The sequence below is a fragment of the Myodes glareolus genome, chromosome 2, assembly GCF_982192425.1.
Source record: "Myodes glareolus chromosome 2, mMyoGla1.1, whole genome shotgun sequence".
NCBI classification, from domain to species: domain Eukaryota; kingdom Metazoa; phylum Chordata; class Mammalia; order Rodentia; family Cricetidae; genus Myodes; species Myodes glareolus.
The window spans coordinates 118,692,953-118,711,293 of record NC_142027.1 but is presented as its reverse complement, the minus strand read 5'-3'; the positions used below and the strand labels follow the sequence as shown (position 1 = coordinate 118,711,293).

At 47.6% G+C, this 18,341-nt stretch overlaps 1 protein-coding gene and 1 long non-coding RNA gene across 2 annotated transcripts in view; one reads left to right on the top strand and one right to left on the bottom strand.

Annotated features, from left to right (window-relative positions):
- The window catches only part of Slc15a4 (solute carrier family 15 member 4), a 26,856-nt gene extending 10,399 nt beyond the window's left edge, over positions 1 to 16,457 (bottom strand). Inside the window, exons 1-5 of the mRNA XM_048434034.3 lie at positions 15,909 to 16,457; positions 7,795 to 8,084; positions 3,662 to 3,830; positions 3,234 to 3,311; positions 2,805 to 2,973 (exon numbers count right to left, since the gene is read on the bottom strand). Of these exons, the coding sequence (XP_048289991.3) occupies positions 2,805 to 2,973; positions 3,234 to 3,311; positions 3,662 to 3,830; positions 7,795 to 8,084; positions 15,909 to 16,457 (1,255 nt within the window). The remainder of the gene's footprint in view (positions 1 to 2,804; positions 2,974 to 3,233; positions 3,312 to 3,661; positions 3,831 to 7,794; positions 8,085 to 15,908) is intronic.
- On the top strand, positions 16,414 to 18,341 carry LOC125400035 (uncharacterized). Its single transcript, XR_007231865.3, has 2 exons — positions 16,414 to 16,692; positions 17,309 to 18,341. It is a non-coding gene; the product is annotated as an uncharacterized LOC125400035 (long non-coding RNA).

The following is an 18,341-nucleotide window of genomic DNA, read 5'->3' as shown; positions in this document are numbered from 1 at the left end:
ATCCAATAAAAAAAAATGGAGTATAAACCTAAACAGAGAACTCTCAACAGAGGAATCCAAGATGGCTGAAAGACACTTAAGGAAAAGTTCAACATCCTTAGTCATCAGAGAAATGCAAATCAAAACAACTCTGAGATTCCATCTTAAACCTGTAAGAATGGCCAAGATCAAAAACACTGACGACAACTTATGCTGGAGAGGTTGTGGGGAAAAGGGAACACTTCTGCATTGCTGGTGGGAATGCAAGCTGGTACAGACCCTTTGGATGTCAGTGTGGCAATTTCTCAGAAAATTAGGAAACAACCTTCCTCAAGACCCAGTAATACCACTTTCGGGTATATATCCAAAGGATGCTCAATCGTGCCAGAAGGACACGTGCTCAACTATGTTCATAGCAGCTTTGTTTGTCATAGCCAGAACCTGGAAACAACCTAAATGTCCCTCTACCTAAGAATGGATAAGGAAAATGTGGTACAACACAGCAGAAAAAAATAACGACAGCTTGAATTTTGCAGGAAAATGGATGGAGCTAGAAAACACTATTTTGAGTGAGGTAACCCAGACGCAGAAAGGCAATTATCACATGTACTCACTCATAAGTGGTTTTTAAACATAAAGCAAAGAAAGTCAGCCTACAAACCACAATCCCAGAGAACTTAGACAACAATGCGGACACTAAGAGAAACTTACATAGATATAATCTACATGGGAAGTAGAAAGTAGAAAAAGATAAGATCTCCTGAGTAAATTGAGAGCATGGGGACCTTGTGGGAGGACTGAAGGGGGAAGAGGGAGGGGAGAGGTAGGGAGTGGAGCAGAGAAAAATGTAGAGCTCAATAAATATCAATAAAAATGTGTGTGTGTGTGTGTGTGTATGTATGTATGTATGTATGTATGTCCTGGAACTCACTCTGTAGACCAGGCTGACCTTAGACTCACAGAGATCCTCCTGCCTCTGACTCCTGAGTGGTGGAGTTAAAGGTATGTACCACCAATGCCCAGTTTTAAAAAACACAAAATTTTTTAAGGAGAAAAGTAAAACCTAATACAGGGAAAAACTCTCTTTTCCCTTAAGCCATCTTGGAAAGCTCATGGCCTACCCAATTTGCACCTGAGGGCCTTTAGAGTCAGTTGCCACTGACAGGCACGGTATAAGTGAAGTTAAGTCCTGTGTACGGCAAGTACAAGGTGAAGTGTTAGGTTTCTACTCAAAGTCTGTGGACACTCCTCAGTCCTCCACCCTAAAACTGCCTGTGTGCAGCAGTAATGGCTGTCTCCAATGAGCTTGCTGGGCTGCGACCCTCAATTAGTGACAGGATAGCTCCTTCCTATGTCTTGCAAGGGCAATTCCTTGCGAAGACAGCTGCATAGTATGTGGTCTCTACAGAGAGGTCGGAGCGGCCTAGATTCAGCTAATGCTGAACCCTATGAAACACGTACTTTGCTGGCACTTTTAAAAGACCTTAGAAGGGATGGGGTCTGAAAGAGAAATCTGCCACCTGTTTCCAGCACAGATCTCCCTAGAGACCAGAGGACAACCATTTAAGGAGCCTCAGCCATGCGTGAAACTGAAAGAAAAGAGGCTGTATAGAAACCTATCAGAGAGCTCTATGAGTAAATGCCCCTGAAAACAAGGAAGGAAACAAAAGCCCTTCTGGCACCCAGCTGGCACAACTGCAGGATGCAGGGCCCACACCCACGAAGAGAAGTTGAGAACAAAGACAAGCCATAAGCACTTGAGATGGACAGACAGATTCCTTCTAGCCCAGAATTCCCAAAGACTGTCCTGCGTCCCCAATTCATGTGCTCTGATTATTTCTTTGCTAACCTATAAAGCAATGTGTCACTCAGATAAACCTCATTTTAACTATGTGTTTGATCAACAGAAAATGCACTAGTTCTCTTAATAACCCAGCACCTGAAAGATGAACTTCTTAAGTTGAGTGATTTTTTTTTTCTTTTTCTTTTTTTGGTTTTTCAAGACATGGTTTCTTCATGTAGCCCTGGCTGTCCTGGAATTCCCTCTATAGACCAGGCTAGCCTTAAACTCACAGAGATCCACCTGCCTCTGCCTCTTGAGTGCTGGGATTAGTTGTGCTCCCCCATCAGCTGGTGGGACTGATTTCTGTAAGCCCGTGAGCAAGCACCGTATCAGCAGCGTGTTCTGTTGTGATGGCAGAGGCATTTTCTTAAACTCCCTTCAGTAGAGCTCAGTACGTTTCTCAGACCACAAATGTGTGGAAAATGCTTTTTTCCCTGCCATTATATTGTTTTATGGTGCAGCATTTTCAAATATTAATGAAGGCAGGACACTCACATTGAAAAGGAGATTAGGTCCCAGTCTCATTCACAAACAGAAACAATGATGGAAACAGAAGTGTTTCCATCTCTTTAAGTGTGGTGTGGGACCTCAGCTGCTAAGACTTTTGTTGGGAGTTTCCTAGGAGCCTTAATAATCCCACAAACCTTTTGTTTCTTTGTTTCTTTCTTTTTTTTTTTTTTTTTTTTTTTGATGCTGGGACACCTGCAGGCTCCAACAACTGTGAGATTCAGAAGGTTCCACAGAATGTCCTCTCATTCCACTGTCAGCCTGCAGCCAGGGGCAGCAGCACAGGGCAAATCTACTCAGCCCTACAAGATGAAAGTTTGTCCTCAAATGACACATGTGAAATGAACATCAGAAGATGAAGAGTCACCGGCTGCTCAGTGTCTTCAGCACAATACACTAGCAGCTGCATGCTGCAGAAGCCATGCTGGGAGTGGTCAGAGAAGAAAAGAGGCTGGGGGGGGGGGGGGCGGCTCACCTGCAGCAAAGGCAGAGCACATGACGAAGAACATCCCCACAGCAATCCTCTTCAAGGAAGATGGGAGCAGGCCATGTCTTCTGAGCACTGGGTCCACTAGCTTGTCCTTCAGCGGGATGAGCAGGAGGATGAGCACCGCATCAAACATGGTGAGCCAGGCTGCAGGCAGCTGCACAGAGTACGGTATTAGCAGCATTACAGCAGCTCCCCAAACCACCCACACACGACCCCCAAGATGCTTCAACTAGAGATAATGACTGTGTCCTGGGCTGGGGGAAGGGCTGGAATCTGACAGTTCTAGGTTTAATGGCACTGGTCAACCCAATCTCAGCAGGCTATAACCAGTCAGGAACTAGTTCCAGTGGCAGTGTTCCAGCTACCTGTGGCAACTGCAGAAAGAAGTCCTGTCACCACCTCCAGATCTCTTACCGTGTGATGGGTAGTGGTGATACTTGAGATTTCTGGAATCTTCAAATGAAGACTCTGTAAAACATATGTAGTCTGCATCTGGATAAAGAAAGCAGATGGTACAAGTAAGCCGGCAGAGCCTCTCCAAGCCTGTGTACACGCCCTCCCTCTTCTAGATGACTCCTCCCGCCTCTCAAACTCAGACCTGGCAATTACTGGGTCACCTTAGAGTCTCTTTGAGAAGAGCTGCCAGGAAACCAAATGAGAAGCTAGAGGGTCCAGACAACCAGGTGTACCCCACTCTCAGCTGCCACTTGGGAAAGGTTTTCCAACACGAAGCAGCCAATCTGAACCCATGGCTGCAAACTGTGGCAACTGGTGGCTAGCCTGAGTCCTGCACTGCAGCTCCTGCCACGCGGCTGGGGACGCCAGACACCTGCAGCACTCACTTGAAAGTACACAGTCCAGTAAGGAATCAGAGCCAAGAACACAGGCACGATCTTGACCAGGGCTTTCACGTCTTCCACTTTGTCCTCTGTGAACGGCCCTCCACGCGACATCTTACATGAATCAAACAGACTGTGTTTAGAAGATTGCTGAAAGACTCCAAGGCCTTCACTTTGGGAGACAAAATGAAGGAATTAGTTTACTTCCACCCCCAGGGACATCGCTCTGGTAACAAATCGCTTCTGGGGTGGGAAAGTGGCTCTCTGCACTGCCCTGCTTTAAGTCCTTCTGGGACTAACTGTGGACTCCCACACAGCTCCTGTGGCTGACCACAGGGCCTTGGACAGAGCAGCTGTGTCTAATGAACCCACAGGGACGATGTATCAACTCATGCAGCTCCACGGGGCAGCAATGTGGCCTGAACTTCTATCCTGCCGACAGCAATCCATGTTTCTTGTGACTACACTGGTTTATCACACAGCAGACACTTAAGGGACTAGAGGTGCCTTGATGGCTGGGAAGGCAACATCTCTCTCAGGGATGAAGGGGCAGTCTGAAGTAAAGAACCGTGAGAGATATAGATATAGATATGCCTATGGGGAACCAATAGAGCACTCACTGTCCTTTATCACAAGCTTGGGAAGTCCTCCAAGGCTCTTACTGGCCCATTTCGAGGAGGAAGTTAGGACAGAGACCAAAGACGAGACAAGAGCTGCGTCAAGATTCTAATATCTCAGAGTTGGGGTCAGGACAGGAGTGAGACCTTCCTGGCTTACAGGGATATGCCTGGACATCAACAGCTGTGGGTCACGCCCCTGCCTCTCTGTTTGCAGTTTTTACAAAAATAAGTGGGGCCCTCCAGATAGCAACAAGATCTTTCCCAGCTACACAATACCAATATGGACTGTACAGAACTGTGCACTGTTGACCAAAAACAACAGGAGACACTCAACCCCACAGAGAGCCTCCCAATTCCAGCTTTTTGCACTGGAGTTTATAATCCTACACACTATTTCACTAAATTGTCACATTTAGATATTTTTTCTTATTTTATATCTGCAGTTTGCCTGTATGTGTTGTCTGTCTCCCTATGGAGCCCTGGCTGTCCTGGAACTTGCTACATAGACCTAGCTGGCCTCAAGCTCAGAGATCTGCCAGTCTCTTCTACCATTAGAAGCATGTGCCAACACACCCAGCTTGCCCGCATATAGGTGTACTGTACGTATGCCTGCTGCCCTCAGAGTCCAGAAGGGGACAATGGATCCTCAGGAACCAGAGTTGTGGAAGACTATGAGTAGTGGGAACCAAACCCAGGTCCTTGACAAAATCAGCAAGTACTCTTAACTGCTGAGCTGTCTCTCCAGCCCTCATTTTTATCCTACAAAGCTTATGCACTTAATCTGTGAATTCCAAGCTGGGGAAGATTGATAAACTAAAGGCCATATCTTAGTATGTTAGCCAAATTCTGATGAAGTAAATATCTACTGCCTACCCAGTACCACATGGACTAGGTGTGAGGGACACTGAGTCACAGGTTCCTATACTTTGTCTTCATTTGAGGACATCCCTAACTCTTTCAAATTCCTATTTATCTCTAGTTCCCATATACTTGAAACAGGCAATACCTCTATTAGTGATGAGCACACCACACTAATGATATATCTCTGAAATACATGGATGCCAAGAACCAAATCCCCTTGGCACCAGGGCTCTCACAGGTCACTCAGAGCCTTTCAGTGTTGTGTATTATTACAATACTTTAAAATTGATGAACTAGGGTGTGGCTAAAGCAGTGGTTCTCAACCTGTGGGTCACGACCCCCTTGGGCACTGAAGGATCTTTTCACAGAGGTCACATATCAGATATGCTGCATAACAGATATTTACATTATGATTCATAACAGTAGCAAAATTAGTTTTTGAATGAAATAGCAACAAAAATAATTTTATGACTGGGAGTCACTACAACATGAGGAACTGTTAGGAAAGTTGGGAACCTATGGTCTAAAGCCTCCCAATCACCAAGTAAGGTGGCACACATGTAACCCCAACACTAGGGAGGCTGAGGCAGGATAATCACTTCTTTAGATATGAACCAAGTACAGAGCCAGCCTGGGTTACCTGAGACCCTGTCTCAGAAAAAAAAACTCTTAATCCATTTGCATGGTTAATGTTCTATGCTGTGATATAGAAGCCCCCACAGTCACAGACAAGGGCCCACTCCTCCCACAGAGACTGTGACTCAGTTTCCCTGTACCTATGTAGCCTGTGTGTCCAGGATCTGAAAGGCTAGGTGCACAGTGTGCCCGCCTTGCACTTGTCAAAAACTCCGGACAAAGGCACTCCAAACAAGGCCCCGCGCCAGCTCTATTATAGTATGGTGATGATGATGAGAACTCAGACTGTCAGGTCTCATCTAAAATCAGCACCACTGCCCTCCAAACACATCTCCAAGACCACACACAGGGACAGGGCCAAGAGTCAGACCCATGGAGAACAGGTGTGTGGCACTTCCAGGGCTCTTCAATCCCACTCCAGATACCCTCAGTAGCACAGTGAAAGGTTCCATCAGATACTAGGCTGCTAAGAGCCTTACTTACATGCCTCACTGCATTGAGGCCTTACAACAATCCCAAGAGTTGTCCAATCCCCTGGGCAAACAAAGTCAGGCACTGTAATGTCTCTGAACTGCCAGGTTCCACAGCAAGCTCATACAATTTAGTTGACTTCCAAACCTTTTTGTTTAGTTTTGTCCCAAAGATTTCCAAAGTTGAAGCTGAGAAAAAGGCAGACTGCTCAGTCTGCCCTTTCCTTTGTCATGTGTGCACTGAGATATCCCATAGATCCTGGAGTAATGCTAGACCCTGGCTGAAAGGTTCTCATCAGGGCTATTTGCAACGGGCTGTCCTGCCCTTGGCTAGCAGCCTAGATTAGAAACAGCTAAAGTCTGCAACACGGCTTCTGTCTGGCTAAAGTCAGGTCCTAGCAAACACCAGGATCAGCTGGAGCTGGGTGACATCCAGCTTTGCAAGCTCCTCAGTGCTAGCCCCCTTCTGGACAGGGTCTGAAAGCTGCCAGAGTAAACAGCTTTCTAGCAGATTCACAAAGGAGGTTAGACAGTCAGATTTCACACAAGGGACTCATGCGCCATCAGCAGAACCACAGAAGTCACTGTGTAGCTTCAGTTCTGCAACACAGAGGCTTCCAGTACACCAACAACAGACACAGACAAGCACGGGCGAGACTATGCACATTAGCCTGTAGAACATTTTCACAACCAGGGCCACCCCACAGGAAGCCCTAAGGACAAGAAATCCATCTTTGCTCAGTAACTCCTGGAAATCCTTAGGCTCAGTAAATCACTGGGAGGGAGCTGACCACCAAGGTCCAGGAGCTTCCCTGAACCTTGGTTCTCTCTCTGCCTTGACTGCTCTGGTGACTCCAGTACTGCAGGCTGTCTAATGTCACAACCACTGTCAAGGGACCAGTTTACTCTACACGGCAGTCTGCAGAAAACAGAGAACCATCTTAATCCTCCTTAGGCTCATTTCTCAACTTCATTAATCTGCACAGAGCAGGACCACAGGTCACCATCAGCAGCAGAAGGGGGTAGATCTCAGAATATGACTGTTTCTAAAAGTCCCAGGCTTGGGACAATCAGCACTGAGGCTGTGCAAGTCCCATCAGAGTAAGGGTAAAAGGTTCCCCTAGTGTATCTCAAGCTATGTTTGTGTTCCCCTCCATTAGAGAGTAGCTGCCATAGCCCTGGATGAGGGATGCTATGCTGACCAAAAGAGAGACAGCAGCTTCCCCTAGATAAGTACTGACAACATACACAGCCTAAGTTCTCATGAATACACTTCTATGTTTAAAGCACGTGATGTGTCTCCATGGCACTGTCTGCAGATCCCTTCCTTCAAATCTGCAACCCAACAGCATCAAGGCATCCTTACCCATGCTGGCAGTGAGAAAGTTTGGCATAGAGTACTGAACTCAAGGTTCTGCTAGTTGAATGGCAAGGTTTACACCACACACTTTCTGAATGAAAGCCGGCTTGGAGATCAGACACACGAGCCGTACATCCCAGACTTCAGCTGGTATTTTATCTGCAGGGAGTGAAAAGTTGTGCAACTCACCCACTTCTCCGTTGCCCACCTCTCTGGGAGCAGCAGCTGTAGGTGAGAATCCTGAACATGTCAGTGAAGGCGCTGCCATCAGGAGGCTTGGTGATGAAGACACTCTGGCCACAGAGGAAGACCAGGAAAGCGATAGCCACGCAGACAGTGGGAATCAGGTAGCCTGTGAGAAAGCTTACATTCTGCTGAATATAGGCAATGCCTCCTAACGACAGGATCGCTCCCAAATTAATGCTCCAGTAAAACCAATTGAAAAACCTCCGAGTGGCTTCTGGACCACGATCTTTGACCTAAAGTAACAGGGAAAAGAAGTGTGTAAGAACATGTGGTCCTCTACATTGTTCATCTGCTCTGTAAACACGACAAGCTTTAGTGGTTTTAATACTTAAATGACCACCCAGCCACCCACAGCAGCTACAAGCCATGCCACCACAAGTACCTAATCATCTCCATTACGAGAGCAGATACAAGGTGTCTCAAGACTCTGCTCTCAGAAAACAGTAGGACACAATCAAAATGCCATTTACAGATCCAGCCAGTCTCCCAACAAAAGACATCTTGTACTCAATCATTCCAGGAGCTGAAGCCCACTCCAAACACAAGGAAGTCCTACTGTTCAAAGTAAGCTGACCGCCTACCTTGAAACCAGCAGGAATGATCCTTAAAACAGGTTCCAGAACCTACAGCCCAACCCAGACCAGCAGAATCATCATCTTGGATTATTAGGAGCCTGCACGTAACTGCTCAGCGCTGTCATATGGAGCTCTGGGCCTCGCTGAACTTAGCACAAGTACTAGGGCATTGCCAAGTAGGCTGTGGCTCCATGCACTTAAGTAAGGATTACTCAGAGGCGAGGCATGGGGCCCAAACATCAGAGTCTTTGATAAGCCTACAACTAAGCTGTAGACATAGTAAACAGTTACAATCACAAAGTAGCTTTAGATTAGAAAGGTTATTCAGTGCCAGTGATGTACACCTGTAATCCCAGGATTTGAGAGACAGAAGCAGGGAAACCATGAGCTGGAGGCTGGCCTGAGCTACACAAAAGTTCTCATCATCACACTCAAGAAGTGTTCAAAATCGGTCTCAAGCTGACTCTCCCCTTCAGGTGAACCTCCCCCCCCCTGCCCCCGGAAAACCTTCTGCAGATCCCACCTGGCTGGTAGCTAGGTGAGTCAGGCCCAGCCTGGCTTCTTCCACCTGTGCTTTTTACATCTACACAGACACGCTCAGGATGGGCCAGGTCCCAGTCAGTATCATTCTGCAGTTTCATTGCACAAATGGTCTTGAGCAAACCCACAGCCCAAGACTGACTTGAACATATACAGACACATCCTTAATGGATGGGCAGGGTTAAAATTGACTCCACAGCACCTCTTATGATCCACAGAGCAATCTCCTCTCTAGTACCAGGGGCAAAGCAGACAAGTACAACATGCAATAAGTCTTCTCCTTGGCACTGATGGTTTCCTACAGAGTATTTAAGATTAAGGTGAGGGACAGACTATACAGTCAAAACTGAGTATCCCTTGACAATTATTAAACTCCAAATGATAGCTACTGTGTTGGCAAGTCCTTTGCTTGAATTTAGTCAGATAGTTATAATCATGTCAAACTAAAAAATCCAAGTTGTTGGTTTGATCTTTCCTTTCTTCAGGGCCAGGGACTTAACATGGGTCCCTGCAGATATTAGATAAGACCTTTACCACTAAGTGCCATCGCTAGCCCACAAATCAAGCAAGCAACCAACTGTAAGGATTTTGTTCTACACACGTCAGTTCTGAACAAAGGTTCCACTCTGAAGGCAGGCATCACTGCAATAGTTTATAGTCACAGTTTCTTACAGCGGAGGCAGAAGCTTTTAAATGTTACTCAACAATGGACATCAATGTCCATGACACAGTGGAGGCAGGCCAGAAGAAAGAAAAACACATGAACAAAGAAACAGAGAAAATAAAACTCAAAGTACATACATATATACTTTCTGTTTTGTTTCATTTTGTTTTTTGAGACAAGGTTTCTCTGTGTAGCCCTTGGCTGTCCTCAAACTAAGAGATCCGACTACCTCTGTGCTCCCCCCAACCCCTGCCCCAGTGCTAGGATTAAAGGTGCGTCGCCACTGCCTAGCTCTTTATTCTTTATATATACACTATATTTTGTGTGTGTTAAATACCACATATACATAAACATGAAAGGGAAGGGGCCAGTTTAAAGAAAAAGAAAAGCAAAAGCACCTCTTTGGAAATGGGATCAGTTGTCCAGGCCAGCCTCAAACTCCTGGGCTAGAACAGCTGGAAGTACAGACATGCACCACAACCAGCATGAGACAGGGAACATTAGACACTAACTGAAATGTTCCAAGCCCTTCCCCATTACACATCACAGGACCACATACATCTTCCCGCATTCATAGAAACAGTTCATCCTCTGAGACAGTAGGAAATACTTGTTCAACTGGTGTAGCAGAACCCTAACCTTTAGAGTCCTTATGCCCGTTGTAAACTCGGTGGTCACCTGACTTTACTGTTCAAGGTTCCCAGCCACAGTTGCTTCAAAAAAGGAGGCCTACTTTCAGAGCCTCAGTAGCCACACACCATCCATCAGCATACAAACGGAACTGCTGCTGACTGAGCTGTCTGTCACATGCCTCTCTTTGCCTTTGGCCAAAGGCCACAGCTTCCCCATATACCAGTCGCATGACATCATGACATCACCGCATGTCCTGCCAAGGCTGAACAAGCTCCCCATAACCCCTCCACACCCCATGAAAACACTGCAGTCAAATGGAGAGGAAAGGTCAGCAGGTCAGAAAGGAGAATAGGTTTGACGGTATCAGATTTGCAGGAGCCTAACCTCTCCTAACTGGAACAAACACTACCCTGGGTGTCCTGATGCCATGCTTCAGCACAATCTCAGCACTCAGAATCTCTGCTGAAGGAAAGAATGCCTACAGTCAGTAAAGGAGCCTGACTCAAAACTAAAGCAAACCACAAAGGCAGTATTGTCTACTCTACCTACATGGGAGCTTTTTCCTCGTAGGGTCTAAGTAACCCAGGGTGGGTTCCAACTCCCTATGTAACTGAGGCTGGCTTTGAAGTCCTAGGCCTCCTGCCCTGCCCTCCAAGCACTGGAATCACAGACAAGTACCTAGCACTCAGCTCACTATTTCGAATATCACCAACCAAGAATGATTGATTTCTGACGACTGGTAAGTACTAGAAAAGCCAAATAGCAGAATTTTGCTTTCAAATGAACCACCTTTGAGAGTGACTATAGATTTGCATTCACTTTGAAGTGGCCTGGTACTTCTGCTCACAACCACAGCCTGACCCATCTCCCACATGAGAGGGCACTCTGGCTGCACCAGCCAGAGAAGCAGAAGCACCTTAAAGACAGCAGCCCACTCCTCTAAACAGGAAAGGCCAGCAAGAACTGCCCCAGGCAGAAAACATTGGCACAGCACCCTTCCAGCCGTCAGGCTTCTCCTGCAAAATAGCTGACGCATTAGGAACAAGGGAGGTCTTGAAATCTTCCTCAAAGAACAGTCATGAGGCAGCGGAGAGTAAGTGCTTCCTTAAGGATCCCAGTTACCTGCTAAAGATGCAACTTACACGCCACAAGACGAACCTACGTGTGGTTCATGGTCTATCGCACTCTCAGAGCTGTCAAACCACCACTGCCCTGGTCAGAAGCCCATGTATCTGCTTACTCACTGAATGTTCAGCATCCTTTACTTACCGAGGTGCTCCCAACACCCCTGGGAACCTAACCTCTTGCTGTGGGTGGGCAGCATGTTCACAGAAGACAGACTGCAGTAAGTCAGCCGTTCATCAGTAGAGGGGCCACACCTTACTTTTCACTGAAACATCTCAAAAAAAAAAGTAGGATATATCCTTCTCTTACATCTTTAGCTCTCTAACTTCTGTTAAAAACAAAACAAAACAAAAAAAAAATACTGGGCCAGCACAATGAGATGGCTCAGCAAGTAAAGGCATTTTCAGCAAGCTTGAAAATCTGAACCCTATCTCCAGAATCTGAATGACAGGAGAGAATCCACTCTTGCAGGTTATTCTGACCTGAAATGCACATTACCATGAAAACACGCACACACACACACACACACACACACACACACACACACACGAAAAAAGACAGAGGCAGGCAAATCTCTGTGAGTTCCAGGCCAACCTAAGTCCACCTAGAGTTCCAGGCCAGACAGGGATACATAGAATGACCTTGTCTCAAAAACAAACACGTAAACAAAAAAGATCACTGACCTCCCCCATACACACACACACAGACATACACACAACTCTTTGACTGAATCTCCTAAAACCAAACCACTCTTCTATGTAACAAAGGCACAACCAAACCTAAGACCATCCTAAGCACCCAAAACAGGGCTTTAAAAAAGACAAATGTGTGGGGTACACACACCTGAAATCCCAGCACTTAGGAGGCAGAAGCTGGAGGATCAACATTATTTTGATACCAGTCTGTGCTATACATGGAATTCCAGGCCAGCCTGGTTAAAGAGCAAGAAGAGAGATCAAAAACCAAACCAAAACAAAAATCAGTGGAAGACCGGCATGGTGGCACACACTCTTCACACCACCATCCAGAGGCTAATACAGGTTGGAAGGCCCATCTGGGCTACTTAGTCAGTCTGAAGACAGCATGGACTACACAGAAAAACCCCAGGTCAAAAAATAAAATGGTCAAGAATAGAGGGGGAAGGACATGACTTGGGCAGAGGCAGGAATATTAGTAGTTCAAGGTCATCTTCTACTAGTGAATTAGAGGCCAGCCTGAGCTACACTGAAACCTTGTCTCAAAATATAACAAAGTAAAACAAAAACCCACAAACAGAAAACAAAACCACCAGAGAGCCAATCACTGAGCACATCCAAGTGGCTGTGAAGTTTCTCTAGGGTCCCAGATCCAGAAAGTCTCTTCTCCAGATGGTATTAAGTGTAGAGATTCTGGAGACAATTCCAATTACTTTGTGGAAGAGCACCTATTCTTAGCTACAATGACTTGTGCAGGCTGGGACCCACTCACAGTGACCCTCACAGGAGCTATTCAACAGGCCTGCTAGGGAGAGCTAATCAATGGTCTAGTATCTACTGGAGAACACGGACTCTTAAGACACTGCATCCAATCTGCTCCCTTAGGGCTTGTGGAACAGCTGGCCCTGGACAGACAGACAGTCACCCCATGCATACTACAACCAAAGCTTCTCAAACTGTGTGTGTGAAACTTGGCAAAAGTAACGGGTTTCTGAATGCACAAGGTCCAAAAACAAACTCAGAATCAAATGTACAATGGAACCGAGATATTCCTGGCAGGGCTTGCCCACGCTGCACCCTGTGACATCTGTGGCCTTGATTCCGCACAAGGACCACTTGCACTTTACACTGCACACACTGACATGCCTCATGACTACAACAAATGTTGCCTGACACTCCCTGGCTAGATTTGACACTACTTCGTACTATGAGCTGCACTGTTTCCACTGCAGAGAATGTTTTTCTGCTCTCACAGAAGCACAGTGGCTTAATTCCAAACAGCCAAGACTTCGAATATGTCCCTACCAGCCATCACTTTCAAAAGCTATGGCTTTGGAATGTATCAAGTTGTGTAAATAACCCATCTCATTTCTGTACAAATTGGACTTCATCTTTAATAAATAGTATGTTATTCATATAGCAAAGAACTGCCTTAAAACAAATTTATAACTTGGGTGGTATCAGTTAATGTTTGATTTGAATGTCTATTTTAGACTCTGAGTCACATAAGTTCTTGGGTGAAAAGGGACTGTGAGTGCAAAGTCTAAGGAGTTCTGTGTACGCCATGAGACTCAAACTGTGCCAACATGGGGATGCACAGTAGAGGTACACTTTGTATGGCATGGCCCAGTTTGCTGCTTACTTTCCTGTCGATGTGATAAACACCATGACCAAGGCAATTTATAGAAGGACTTATTTTCCAGAGGGCTAAGAGTCCATTATAGCAGCAAATAATATGTGGGCTAGAGCAGCAGGTCTTGATTTCAAATAAGGCCCAACCCCAGTAACATACTTCCTCCAGCAAGGTCTCACCTAATCCTCCCCAGCCACCAACTAGGGACCAAGAATCCAAATATATATGAGACTTATGAGGGTCATTTCATGCAAACTACCACACCTAGGCTTAAGACTTTCGGACAGAGCTAAAGTGCTTTGACCCCGTGTCTTCATATAGCACTAGAAGCTAAGCTCATTGGAACTGCCCCTGTGTGAAAATTCTAAAGCGACAACTACTTCTTTTGCTTATATTTTACTTTTACAACCCACCAGTATAGCCGAGAGCTATATAGTCTGAGCTGGCCTTAAACTTGTGGCAATCCTTCTGCCTCAAAATCTGAAGTACTGCAATTACTACTTCTGTCACAGTTGAGATGTGCCATCACTGAATTGTTTAACCTTATGGACCATGGAAACAAGACGTCTGAACATGGCCCAGTCCTATATTCATGGTGCTACTCTCTGAGCAAATGATTTTACCTTGATCACTTAAATTTCAGGCAAAGATCAGTTTAGTGCCAAGACCCAGGGTTTCTTCCCTGCAGCTCACAAAGAACCCCCTAGCACTCCCTACTGCACCCCTCCCACTTTTGAGTCCATCCCTTTCCTCCAGGCCACTGTCTCCACTCTAGGCCACTGCTCTCTCATGTGCCAGCTGCAGCCTGAGCTGTGTGCGCTCTCACCCCCTGCCACACAACCCACTCTCTACGGCAGCCACTTGCAATCTCTTTGCAATGAGACAACATGTGTCAAGTTTTAGGAGACATCTGGCCTCTATGACTACTCAAGTCTACAAGTCTAGGGGAAGCAGGGGAGATGAGTAAGCAGGAAAGAGCAGGACCTTAAAGAGCTTTATCCACAGAGCCTGCCACTCCAACCCCACATAATTTCCACTGCTTACAAAATACTCGATTTGCATTTGACCACTAGATCCATTCTTAGCCTGTGAGAGCCCGAAAAGGGGAAGCTGAGCAGCTGCGGCACCCAGGCACTAGCAGATCACTTCTGCTCTCCAAAGCTTTGGCTCCTCCCTCACCTCTTGGTCTTGGTGTTCAGAGCGGCAGCATGGTTTTGGACTTTCCTACCCAGCCCACTCCAACACTTATTTAAAACAATGAAGATGAAAGCTACGTGCTTGCCCGTATGTTTGTAAGCGGAAAACTCGGGCAGTGGTGGGTCTTCGTACATGCATACAATTCACATCTCTACAACGTCAACTTTTCTTTCAGATTTTAACCCAAATGCCTCCGCCATTAGAAAGAACCTTCTCTTGAAACCCGCCCTGGCCAGCACATCATGAATAATCACCTCATTGGGTGAAGTCCTTCCTACCACCCAGATCATACCTGCTTTCTGTCTACTCAAGGGTTTTCACCCACACTACAAGCAAGTTCCCCCAGAGCAGAGGGTGGGTGTGGTTCCTGCCCCTTCTTCAGTGCTGTACCAGATGCAAGGGCAGATGTGGATACAGGGTCCTGCCAGAGAGTGTGAGGCTCTCTTTTTACCGGTCATGAAACTTGTGCGAGGTGTGGAATGCGTACGTGTGGGCTCCTTCCTCACTTGGATTAGAAGTAGCCTTGCTCTCCCTCCTACCCGCTCAGTAAGTGCTGGAGCACTCTACAAGGAAATGCCCCCACCCCGGAAAGGTCTTCTTCCTCCCCTCCCTAACTAGCCTAACTAGAAGGGAGAGATCAAAGGCAGGTGTTCTTATCTACACTACAAGAGAGATTCTCTGGCCAGGAAGTATCCCCCTCCATAGCCTTAATCTTTCTCAAGACGTGAGGTGCAGGTGACTGGGTTGAGGAGCTTGGTGGGCAGCTCCTTGCTCTCCCATCAGTCGCTCAGTCAAGTGTGTAGGCTGAGGTATAGGGGTGGCTCCTTCCATCAGTGGAGAACCCTGGGGCATATGCAGGTACACAGAGTACCGGGACGGTCCCCGTATCTTCAGCGTAGCGCACCTAGTGCAAAGTCAGGCATAGATCCAGGTAGGCGTGGTGCACGGTAGGTGCAAAAGACAAAACCGGGAGGACAGGGGCGGGTCCGGCTCACCTGGTCCGCGCCGAAGGGCGTTATGTTGGCTTTGACGGTGGCCACACCGAGTCCCACGAGCACCAGCCCCGCGAAGGTGGCCGGAGCGCAGCGGCGCGCGGCGACATCGGGACACACTGCCGTGCCGTTGGGGAAGGGAGCCGAGCAATTGCGGACGAGCTCGGGGCTCGGGTCCCCGCAGAGCGCGGCGCGCGAGCGGGGCGCGGCAAGCAGCGGGAAGGCAAGCATGCCGAGCAAGTAGAGTGCCAGGCTGAGCAGGATGGCGCGCGCCCGGCCGAGCCTCGCGTCGGCAAGCCAGCCCCCGAACGGCGAGCCCAGGTAGGTGAGGCCCATGAAGAGCAGCAGCGCCTGGCTGGCCTGCGCGCCCTCCCAGTTGAACGGCGCGCCATTCAGGAACAGCACCAAGTTGGCCGTGATGCCGTAAAAGGCGGCGCGCTCCAGCAGTTCGGCCAACAGCACCGCCCCGCACGCCGCGCGCCGCCCCGCAAACGCCCCGGCCGCCGCCACTACCCGCCGCGAACCAAGCAGCGGCGCCCGCTCACCCTCCATGGCTAACTCCCTGAGTACCAGGTTACCGAGCTCTCGCGAGAATGAGCTCCCCGTCGCCTCGCTATTGGGCAGGAGGAGAATTTCCGGTCCGGCCCCGGAAATGGGACAAAGCGTGGTGTCTGTTTGTTGTTGAAATGTCTGGAGGTATTGTGGTTCCCATTGCTGGAGGAGATCCTCGGGGAAATTCGAACCCTATGCTCCGAGGTTTCGGAACCAGGCTGATGTCCTAATCCAGGTCACCTGTGTTTAACTCTTCTCTCCTTCCATCTTCTCTGGTACCCGGGGTCAAGTCTAAGCCTTATTCCCCTGACAGTCTCGGCGTTCTCTCCCTATCCGCTAGCTTTTCTCTGTCTGGTCGGCTGGAATCTCTCCCTCACTTCTGATTGATCCGGCCAATTCCTTCTCCAAACCCTGCCCTCTAAGAAAAACCTGCAAAAAAAAAAATGTCCAGCTCCATGGTGGTGGCAGTGGCGGCTGCCCACCTGATAGCTGCTCAAGACCCCGCCTAAAAGCTACCATTGTTGGGCATCATCAACCCCCACCCCACCGCGTCTACAAGGTATTTAAGCCACCTCCTTTAGACAGGCCGTGTGTGATTTTTTTTTTTCCTTTCCCTCACCCCACACCTCATTTCTGGGGACTGGAGGGTCACCCTGGAGTGCTTTGCCCAAGTAAACCTGGTCCTTTACTTTTTAATTCGGCTTGATCTGGCTTACTACCTCGGAGGCGGAGAAACCTATCATCTTAGTGCTAGAAGCCTGGGAGGAGTTGAACCTTCCCTGCCGGACAGACCCAGTTCCCCGACCATGTAGGAAGCCACTTTTCATTGTATCTCCCTCTCTTTTTGACAGGACCGACTTTCATACCGCTCCAGGCAACACCAATCCGCTTCGGAGCAAAGACCATCTACGATAGATGCATTGCTCTAGACTTCAGTCTCCAGCACAGGCTTGGAAATGGGCAATTTCTCGTCTAGACCCGATCCTCAGTCACCCCTGGGTATCTACTGCAAAATTTATCCAAATTGGGCTATTTAACACCATACGTCCAGAACACCTTATTTCCTTTTGCTCTGTGAACTGGCCTCAATATGCCCTTGATAACCAGTCAAGATGGCCACCAGAGGGAACTCTTCAACATCCTCCATGATCTTGAGAGTTTCTGCCCATATAAACAAGTGGTCTGAGCTCCCTTACATCCAGGGATTTGGGGTTCTGCGCTCCTGCACTTCTCTCTGTAGCCAGTGCCCCACGGCACAGGTTTTGTTGGCTGGGGTTGAGGCACCTCCAGACCCGTGTTTATCTGGGGACTTGGACGCTGACCACTCTGCCTTGACCTTGCCATCTGATTCACTGGTATCTTCACCCTTTCCCCGGAGCCTGCTTCCCCCTTCCCCTCTTACACTGCAATGTTTCTCCATGGGCATTGCACAACAAATGGTGCACAGACCTAAATGAAGATAAAACATCCACACATAAAATTAAATTAAGTCTTTGGGGGCTCAGCAGTTAAGAGCACTGTCTGCTCTTCCAGAGACCTTGAGTTCAATTCTTAACAACCACAGGTGGCTCACAACCATCTGTAATAGGATCTGGCATAAAGTTAATAGGCTGCTCATATATATATAAAACAAATATATAGTTTTTCTTTTAAAAGGAAAGGAATAGGTCTTTGGTGGTGCACACCTTTAATCCCAGGTCTTGGGAGACAGAGGTAGGTGGTTTTGCATAATGAGTTCCACTGAGGCTGCATAGTGAGACCCTCTCTCAAAGAGGAAACAAGGATGCACGATGGAGAGAGAAGTAGACTCTCCAGCACGTTTGTCCACACATAAACACACAGGAAATTAAAAAAATAAATAAATAAAACAACTGCTGAATGTGA